Source organism: Chaetura pelagica, unplaced genomic scaffold (genome assembly GCF_000747805.2).
Source record: "Chaetura pelagica isolate M959 unplaced genomic scaffold, ChaPel_1.0 scaffold1277, whole genome shotgun sequence".
NCBI classification, from domain to species: Eukaryota; Metazoa; Chordata; class Aves; order Apodiformes; family Apodidae; genus Chaetura; species Chaetura pelagica.
The window spans coordinates 83,192-93,422 of record NW_009953841.1 but is presented as its reverse complement, the minus strand read 5'-3'; the positions used below and the strand labels follow the sequence as shown (position 1 = coordinate 93,422).

General features: G+C 54.1%; 1 protein-coding gene across 1 annotated transcript; it reads left to right on the top strand.

Moving 5' to 3' along the window:
• Positions 1–6,301: 6,301 nt before the first annotated feature.
• LOC104391967 (potassium voltage-gated channel subfamily V member 2-like) lies at positions 6,302–9,439 on the top strand. The gene is made up of 2 exons (XM_010001320.1): positions 6,302–7,552; positions 9,176–9,439. Exons 1-2 carry the CDS (start codon positions 6,302–6,304, stop codon positions 9,437–9,439), a joined length of 1,515 nt encoding a protein of 504 aa, XP_009999622.1.
• Positions 9,440–10,231: the final 792 nt, after the last annotated feature.

The window sequence follows — 10,231 nt, the reverse complement described above, 5'->3', positions numbered from 1 at the left end:
TCAGTTGCTTTGCTTGTTTCGGCCGCCCCACCCTGGGCTTCCTAATCAAACACCCCCCGGTCCCAGGGGAAGCGTTTCTGAAGAACATCCTTCCAGGACGTGCAGCTCTGGCACCTCGCGACGCCGCAGCCCGTCCGTCCTTCCAGGCCTCCCTGGGCAGCGGGGCGGCTGACGGGAGAAGGGTGGGGAGCCCTTCGGAGCAGGGTCAGAGCAGCGGCTGCTGGCACCTCCGAGCTGCAGGGCGTTTCTGCACCCGCCGCACTGCTGGGCCTGCTGCTCTGCAGCTCCCCTGGGCACTGCCCTGTTGGCTGCTCGAGGTGTGTGAAGGTGCTGCTGCAGCTGCCCTTGCCCCGGGCACTGGGAGCTGAGGCACGAGTGCTGTGAGAGGGCAGGGATAACTGCAGGCCTGGGGAGACTTTGGGTTTGATGCCTGCACCAGTTCAGTTGGTAGATTCTGTTTGTACCTGGGGATCCTGGTGCCGGAGGGAGAGGTGCTGCAGCTCCAGCTGGGAGACTTCCTGGCTTTCCCTGTTACACCTTTTCCATAGTTGTTTTTTTTTCCTTTGTTGTAGTCTGATCACAGTAATGACAGATAAGATTTTGATCAAATTAAAAAAGGCCCATTGGTGCTTCTGAGGTGAACTGGGACCTCAGCCAGGTTTGGACTGGAGACTGCTTTGAGTGAGCTGGAAGCCAGATGGACTTCTTGCTCTTTTCTTGCAGGGACTTCAGCTACTCCTGTGCCTGGGGACTCGGTGCCACCGAGGAGTCAGGGTCGTTTGTGGGTCTTGATTGTTGCAGGTATGTGAGACTCAGAGTGCTGCACATGCCCTTGGCCCTGGCTTGGGCTGTAAATTGAGTATCCTGATGGAGTTACTTCTGGACCTGTGTCAGTACCTACTTTTGCTGGGCTGGGAGGGCTGGGGGAGGCCTTACACACAGCTTAAACATTCCTCTGACTTGAATGCACTTTGTCCTTGGAAAGGCCATTCCATGCAATCTGGAACTAACTCATTTCCTCTCCCTCTGTTCCTTCTCCCTGAGGGAAGCTGCTGAGCTCAGCTGTTGGCTCAGGCTGCTGAGCAGCAGAGCCTGGAGCAGTGAGTGGTTCTCTGCTTCTGCACTCTCCTCTAGTGCTCCTGAGCATCCTTGTAGCTGTGGCCTCTGTTACTGTGTGGGGCCTGTCCAAAGCAAAAACCAGATCTGGCATCTTCAGTCCTGAAAAAGCATCCAGGGAGCAGCTGATGCCTGACAAGAGCCAGACAGGCTCATTTCCCTGAAGGGTAAGTTTCTTGTACCCCTTCTGCTCTGTATGCCTGAGGGAGAAATGCCTTCCTGCCCTCTGTTTCCCGCCTCTAGAGGTTTCTCCTCCAGGTGTAACTTTTCCCAGCTTTTCCTGCTGCTTGTCAGCCACATGCTTGGGGTTTCAGTGTGCCCAGAAGCAACAGAATTCTCTCCATATCTTCATTCCTCACAATCAAGCATGAAGTCTCTTGCTTGACTGCAGAGATAGTTGCACATTCTAAACTAGAAGATGTTGGCTTGTTTGGATATTGAGGTGCTGGTCTCTGTCCTTCCTCTGCTGCCCCTGAGCACTCATGCTAAGAAACTAATTTGATGTTGTGGGTTGTTTTCCTCCCCTTTGCACAAACAGAAGTCAAACCAGTTTTTTGGCCACAGGACTATCAATAACCAGGTGATCTTCTGTTTTTGTCACAGGGATCTTTGCCATGAGCTGTTAAGATGGGAGTAGCCCAGTCTCCCTCCTGCTCACCACAGAGACTGACAGAAGTGGACAGAAGCTCCCAAGTTTGGGTTGTTATTCTGGAATAACAAGACCCTCAGAAATGGTTCTTATATTGTGGGACTACTTTGGCTCTGGAAATAGCACAGGAATTTTCCCTGGTGCTGTGAAATAGCCTCTCACAAGTGAGGTAGAAATTTCTTCATTGTTCTTGCCTCCAGGTATTGTTAAGGCTGATTTTCACCAGTGTGGGCTTGGACAGGTGCTAGCTGCAATTCAGATGTTTCCTTACACTTCCAGACAACAGACTTTTTTTCGCCTTCCTCACTCTCCCCCCTGGATTTTGTCAGGGAATAGGGGCTTCCTGATCCATTTCAGTAGGAGCTCATTAACTCCACACAGATCAGACATATACTCCATGTTTTCACTAGTGTTTTCATGTGGCTCAAACTGACGTTCAAGAGGCTTTTGCTGACAGGTCAACCACAGGTGTGAACGTAGAAAAGCTTCCTGGCTGCCCTGGCTTTGCTGCTCTGCCACCCTGAATCAGCCTGGAGCTTCTCAGCCCTCTCCCCTTCAGCAGAGATGTCAGCCCTTTGCAGAACTGCCCTTTCCACCCCAGTGCTGAACTTGGGGTGTTCCTTCTCTGACACTGTCAGCGGTGTGTCCTTAAATGGTCAATGCTGCCTTCTTGAAACTGTTTTGGCACAAGTGGTGTCCCTCAAGGGTCTGTGCTGGGACTGATGCTGTTTTGTATCCTCAGTGGTGTGTGTAGGGGCATCGAGAGCATCCTCAGCAAGTTTGTGGGTGACACCAAGCTGAGTGGTGCAGTTGATTCACTTTGGGGAGGGGATGCCATCCAGAGGGACCTTCAGACTGGAGGAGTGGGCCCATGAAGTGCAGCAAAGTCAAGTGCACCTTGGTCAGGGCAATCCCTGGAGGAGAGAAGGCTCCAGGGAGACCATGTGGTGTGTTTTCAATATATGAGAGAGGCTTTCTACCAAGGCCTGTAGTGACAAGGCAAAGGGCAACAGTTATAAACTGTCAGAGGGTAGATTTAGATGGGACATAAGGAAGAAACGTTTCATTATGAGGGTGGTGAGACCCTGGCCCAGGTTGTCCAGTGAAGCTTTGGCTGCCCCATCCCTGGAGGTGTTCAAGGCCAGGTTGGATGGGGTTTGGAGCAACCTGGTTCAGTGGAAGGTGGCCCTGCTCATGGCAGGGAAATGAGACTGGATGATCCTTAAGGTCCCATCACACCCAAACGGTTCTGTGAGATTTTGTTTGGCTTTTATGAGGGGTTTTGTTTTTTTGTATTTTTTTCTTTCTTTCAGCTTGAAATGTCTCGTGTCTTGGATCAAACACCATCTGTGCATTGTGGCACGTGTAGCTCAGTGCTGTGCACTTCTCAGAAGAGCTGACAGTGGGGGGTGGAGGTTACTGACCGGTGCCTCTAGCTCAGCCTTGACCACGTACTCCTTTAAGTGCTGAAAAGGTAGAAGAAACCTGCTGCTGTGGCTGCTGATCTTGGTGCCTTAACAGTGAGAACCTGGCTTGCCAAGTCAGACACTGATCATCAGCCTCAAAGCAGGAGTCTTCCACTCCTGCACTGTGTGAGTGTGCTGCTGTGTCCCCTGGGAGGCACTTCTATACCTGGTATGGAATTCTGAGTTATTCCAGTGTTGCTATTTTCAGTACCAAGAGGTCATTTGCAAGGGTGCACACAATCTTGCTTCTGTTTCCATAGGGACAAGTGGAGATGGCTGTTGGTGAATGTCACAGGAGAATAAAGAACTAGAAACTGAAGAGTTGTGGGTCTTTTCTTGGATTTGTGCATTTCCTTGAATTCTGCAGTTGGCAGGCCAGGGGCTACTTTTCCTTTGGATTGTTCTGTCCTGGGAAAGAGGACTTTTGGTGGGTGGGCTGGCACAGGCAGGGAGGGAAAGCAAGTGCTGCTGTGCCCGCCAGGGTCTGTGCACACGTCTGCTGTAACAGGAAATGTGGGTCAGTACTGGGTCCAGTCCTGTTCAATATACTCACTAATGACCTGCATGAAGGGATGGAGAGCACCATTAGCAGGTTCACTGGTGATACAAAACTGGGAGGGATGGTGACACCCCAGCAGACTGTGCTGCCATCCAGCGTGACCTGGACAAGCTGGAGAGCTGGGCAGAGAGGAATTAATGCAATTCAACAAGGGCAAGTGTAAAGTGCTGCATCTGAGGAGAAACAGCCCCGTGGACCAGTACAGGCTGGGGACTGACCTGCTGGAGAGCAGCTCTGGGGAGAAGGACCTTGGGGTCCTGGTGGCCAACAGGCTGACCATGAGACAACAATGTGCCCTTGTGGCCAAGGGGGCCAGTGGCCTTAGGGGCATCAGGAAGAGTGTGGCAAGAAGGTCAAAAGCAGATTCTCCTCCCTCTACTCTGCCCTGGTGAGGCCGTGTCTGGAGAACTGCATTCAGTTCTAGGCTGCACAGTTGATGAAGGACAAGGAACTACTGGAAAGAGCCCAGCACAGAGATCCTGAGGGGACTGGAGCATCTGCCTGTGAGGAAAGGTTGAGGGAGCTGGGGCTGTTTAGCCTGGAGGAGACTGGGGGAATCTCATCAGTGCTTATAAATGTCTACAGGGGGTGTCAGGAGGATGGGCCCAGCCTCTTTGCTGTAGTGTCCAGTGGCAGGATAAGGGGCAATGGGCACAAACTGGAGCACAAGAGGTTCAAGTTAAACATAAGGAAAAACTTCTTTCCTGGGACAGGCTGCCCAGAGAGGTTGTGGAGTGTCCTCTGGAGGCATTCCAAACCTGCCTGGATGTGTTCCTGTGGGTAGGTGATCCTGTAGGTGATCTTGCTCTAACAGAAGGGCTAGGCTAAATGATCTTCAGAGGTCCCTTCCAACCCTGGTAACTGTGACTGTGAAATGTAGAGAGCGGAGTGAACAGAGCAGGGGAAGGCAAGAAAAGCAGCTGGCACTGGCACCAGGGTGCTACTGTGGGACAGATGACAAGTGGGAAACTTAGCAAAGAACAAGGGGAAAAACTGAAAACTGATGGAACTTGTTCCTTCTTAGAGCGAGTGAGAGGAGCAGGGGGTTCAGGGGAGTAGGAAGGTGAAGAAACCCTGGCAGGACAGGGCTGAGCAAGGGCTGGTAGGAGTGTTTGTGCTGGCAGAGCCATGTGGCAGAGCTCATATCTCACCAGCCTGTCCCAGATCATCTCGGCTTGAACTGCTGAGCCGGGACGTGCTGCTCTGCTGTGGGGAGAACAGCCCTTTGGCTGTGCCATGGGGAGCAGGGCTGGGGAGCAGACCCAGTCACAGCCCCTTCCCACTGCAGGACCACACAAGGTCTGCTCACTGATCCCTGTGCTGACTGTTCCAGCATTGAAAGAAACAAGCTTTTGTCTTGTGCAAAAACTTGGTGCCATGTTTGTAACAACAATTTCCCTTCATCTGGCTGGTGCCAGAAGCATTTTGTCCTAATCCCCAGGCTCAGAGATTTCAGTTGTAGCAGAGCCTGAGCTGCTTTTCAGCCCAGGAGCAGCTTTGTGCTCCAGGTCTCTGTATTTAATTAGCTCAGTTCACGGAAATCAATGTGATGTTCTACATGCTGAGGTAGGTTTGTGTTCCAGGGTAAGACATCAAAGATCAGCCTGTTTAATTTTGGTTCCCCTTTTACTTGCAAAGCCAAACAGTTATTTCCTCCTCTTCTGTTCCTGTACTTCAGGGGAGCTTTATCTGTATCCTTGCAATTCCAGTGTCCCAGTCTGTGTTCCTGCCCGTGCTGTGGGAGTGGTGGGGCTGGAAGCCACGTGTGACTGAGCAGGTGGCACAGGACAGGGGTGCAGGAGCAACATGTCATGCTGGGAATCCTGATCCTCTCATGGAGTGGTTAGTGTGGAGGGTTAGATGGTCCCTTCACCTCCTCCCCTGTACATCTGTGCTGTGGGGAGGTAACAACTGTGTCTGTTCTCTGGGCTGTGACAGCTGATGGAGCAGGGGCAACTGCATTAGCACTTGTGTGCTTAATGAAGGGCTGGTGCCAGGACCAGCATCTGCTGTGGGGATACAAAGCTGATCCAAATCCTTGTGTCTGCACCTTTCTGTGTCTGGTCTTTCAGGGTGAAACCAGGGCAAGTTCATGCTCTCTTTTCAACTTGCTAGGGTGAATGACTTCCCTGGAGACAGGGTAGCGTGTGACAAATGCAAACAGCTGATGAGACTAGAGTAAGGCAAAAGAGAAGTGCGGAGCTGGAAATAGGTTCTTACATAAAGGGCTAGTGCTTCAATCTCATTAGTGTCTTAAGGAGCAGACACTTGGTGGCCTCTGACTCCTTCAATGCAAACCACAATCTGATCAGCAATCGGCTTTGGGAACCTGGCTGGTGCCACATGGCACAATGACATGGCCAGTGCCCCTCAAGCAGCAGCTCCCACCGCTCCCCCGAGCTCACATCTCTTGTCCCAGTCAGTGTGTTCCTGGTGGGAGCGTCCCCATGAAGCCAGAGCTGCTGTCCCACAGCCCATGACAGGAGCAGCTGCTCCAGAGGGTCAGGCACCATGAGGCAGCTGGGGGTGAGACGTGCGAGTCTCTCTGCCAGCCTGAAGATCGGGGACCACCGGGGCTGCTGCCGGACGCCGGAGGAGGAGGAAGTTCACATCCCCTTTGCACAGGACAGCCTGGTGAAGCCATGGAGCTCCATGCAGAATGTGATGGATGGAAACCAAGAGAAAAGCAAGACTCCCACCCAAAGGAACAAGTACTTGCTCAACATTAACGTTGGTGGCAAATTATTCCAGATAGCTTCCAAGGTAGCAGCCCGATATCCCATCACCAGGCTTGGGAAGCTGGCCCTTTATACAGACCCTATGAAGAAGCTGCAGCTCTGTGATGACTACTCAGTGCAGAAGAACGAGTACTTCTTTGACAGAGATCCCTCAATTTTCCACTACATCTTCCACTTCTACTGCAGTGGGGTCCTGTGGATAATGGATGAGATATGTCCCAGTAACTTTGTGGAGGAAATCGAGTACTGGGGAATCCATCTGAAATACTCCCAACGCTGCTGCCGGATCCTGTTTGAGGAAAAGCAAGATGAACTCAGTGAGTACTTGAAAATAGAGAGGGAGCTGGAGGCAGAGCTGGAGCCGCTGCACTCAGTGGAGCAATTTGAGGGCAAATTTCTGGGACGGTTTCGGAAGATCATCTGGAATCTCATTGAGAACCCATTCTCTTCTGTCCCAGCCAAGATCATTGCTGTCATGTCAAGCTTCTTTGTGCTTATCTCTATCGTGGGCATGACACTGAGCACAGTGGAGGAGATGAAACACAAAACAGCCAAGGTGTGGATGGAGCAGTTGGAGATGATCTGTGCCATCTTCTTCACCTCTGAATACCTCATGCGGCTCATTTCTTCTTCCAGCGTCAAGAACTTCTTGCGGGCAGCGTTTAATGCTGTAGACCTGGTGGCCATCCTGCCCTTCTACATCCAGATCCTCTTTGAAAATCTGGATGAAGGAGACACGCTTTACCATGAGGAACTGCACAAGATGGAGAATGTGAGCAAGCTGGGCAAAATCCTCAAGATCATCAAGCTCATGAGGATCTTCCGCATCCTCAAGCTGGCGCGTCACTCCACGGGCCTCCGGGCCTTTGGCTTCACTATGCGCCAGTGCTACCAGCAGGTTTGCTGCCTCTTCCTCTTCATTGCCATGGGGATCTTCATCTTCTCTGCTCTCATGCACTCGGTGGAACACGATGTCCCAGACACAAGCTTCAGCAGCATCCCCCACACGTGGTGGTGGGCAGCGGTAAGGTGTGAGCACCTTCTTCCAGAAAGGGGTGCGGTGGGGCTGCGTGGGCAGGGGCTGCGGGAGGGAGGCAGCACTGCTGCCCAGGAGGCAGAGAAAGGTCCAGTCTGCCCACCAGTAATGGGGGGAAACCCTGCATGCTCTGAGAAAAGAAGTCAGAGATTTGGACTAAGCTCAGAGGTTGAAAAGCCTGCGGTGGGGTGCAATGGTGGGACGGGGGGGGTGGCCTGAGCTAGTGACAAGGGAGGTGGGACTCAGCCCAGGCGTCACCTGTCATGGGACCCAAGAGCAGGGTGGTTGTGGTTCCCCCATGGGCATGGGGGCAGCACCCCAGGACAGTCTGAGGCTCATGCAGCGTTGTAACCCAACTGGGTTTCTGGGGGGGTCAGAGCTTGTGGGGCTGAGCCGGAGGACCCAGAGCTGTGTGTGGGAACATGGTCACACTGAGCCTCAGCACCTGCCTCGGGAGGGGACACAGACCAGGCTGTGCTGGGGACAGGAGCCCTTGTTTGCTCTGCAGAGCCAGGTGCTGTGACACACCCGGGATAACCTGAGGTGAGGAGCAGCCAAAGCGCTTGAGAACCCGGGGTTACGAGGGCACCCTGATTTACAGACAAAATGATCTCACAGATCACTTCCGCTCCTGTAATCTCCCTTGGCCACCACAAGCTGCCTGCTTCAAATTCATCCCTCCTTGATGAAGTGCAAAATCACCTCACAAAATCAGATTTGAGTATTTAAGCGTCATGGGCAGATCCTGTCCCTGTTCTGTGCAAAGCCCAAACCTCCCTGCCTCAGCTCTCACCCTGTCCCCATCTGCTCCCCTGTCAGCCACTCGTGGCTCCTCAAGGTGCATTCCTGGGCAGTGCCTGTTTCTCCTGGGGGGAGGATCTGGGAAGCTTTGTTCCCGGGACTGGGACAGGAAGCACCGGAGCCGCAGCTCGGTGGGGCAGGAAGCTCCAGCAGACAGTCTGGCTGCTGGGGACAGTTCCACTGGATGTCCAGCTGCTTTTGCAGAGACACACACACAGGGGATCAGGGAGGAGGGAGGAGGAAGGTTTGCCTCTGCTCTCTGCTGTTGGGGCCTCATCCAGCCTGTTCCTTGGGCTCTCCAGCCCTGCCAGCCTGTGGAGCTGAGCCCTGGCCGAGCTGCTGGAGCAGGGATGGCTGAGCTGTGCCACGGTGCAGCACCATTCCCAGGGGACACCCGGGTCCCACACAGGGTCAGAGGGAGGTGAGTCCCAGCACCTGCGGAGCCGCAGCTCGGTGGGGCAGGAAGCTCCAGCAGACAGTCTGGCTGCTGGGGACAGTTCCACTGGATGTCCAGCTGCTTTTGCAGAGACACACACACAGGGGATCAGGGAGGAGGAAGGTTTGCCTCTTCTCTCTGCTGTTGGGGCCTCATCCAGCCCGTTCCTTGGGCTCTCCAGCCCTGCCAGCCTGTGGAGCTGAGCCCTGGCCGAGCTGCTGGAGCAGGGATGGCTGAGCTGTGCCACGGTGCAGCACCATTCCCAGGGGACACCCGGGTCCCACACAGGGTCAGAGGGAGGTGAGTCCCAGCACCTGCAGGCTGGGTCTACCGGGCTTGTTCACAAGGACTTTATCCTTTCCCTCCTTGCCCAGGTGAGCCTCTCCACTGTGGGCTACGGAGACACTGTGCCCGACACGATACTCGGCAAGTTCGTGGCATTTGCCTGCATCTCCTTTGGCATCATCCTCAACGGGATGCCCATCTCCATCCTCTACAACAAGTTTTCTGACTACTATGCCAAGCTGAAGGCCCATGAGAGGGAGCCCAGCCACTCACTCAAGTTGTCCAGGAGACTTGAGTTGAAGAAGCGGGTGCTGCGGAAGCTGTCGGAGTGCTGCAGAGCTGGCTGCCCCTGACTGCCAGCCTGGCACCCCTGGCACCCCTGCCTGTGCTGTCACCTTCCACAGCATCGTGTGCCAGCCCCGCTGTCCCTCAGTGTGGTCAGAAATGGCCCAGCTAAAGAGCACACTGGCCGGCAAGGCAGGTATGAGTCAACCTGAGGGCATGGGAGTGAGCAGGGGGACATGAGGGGCTGAGCTCTGTCACCTCTCTGAGGATGGTGGAAGTGGACACCTGTGCTGAGGTGAAGCCCAGTGTGACAGCAGCCCAGGAGCTGCTCTGCTCCCGGGTTCAGGGGGACATACACAGGGCCTGGGACCTCATGACTCCTTCTCAGCCAAGCAGATGTTCAGCCAAGGCTGCGCCCAGCATGGAGCTTTGGGTGAAGGCCCCCAGGAGACCCTGGGGCCCTGTGTCCTTCCAGCCAACCCCTCCTTCCTTCCCACTGCCCTGGGAGGCTGAGGACACAGTCCTGGTTTAGGATGCTGCTGCCCTGGGAACTGTGGGCACCCTGGGGGTGCAAAGCTGGTAGTCAGAGCATCCCCAGGAACAGGCACTTAATAAACCAGCAAAACTGTTTGTTGTCTTGGCTTATTGGCTGGTCAGTTTGTGTAATTCAGTAAACTGCTCGTAATTCAGGGGTGAGGAGGGGATGTCACCTCAGGTCTCACAGCCACCTCTGCTGCTTGTTGGTGGGATGATGGGCCCTTATGGGATGCAGTTGAGCCTGTCTGGGTGTTGTTTTTGGGATGAGGAGCCCAGTCCTAGGGGCACTGGAAGAGAAGCTGGGACATCTGCATGTGCTCAGG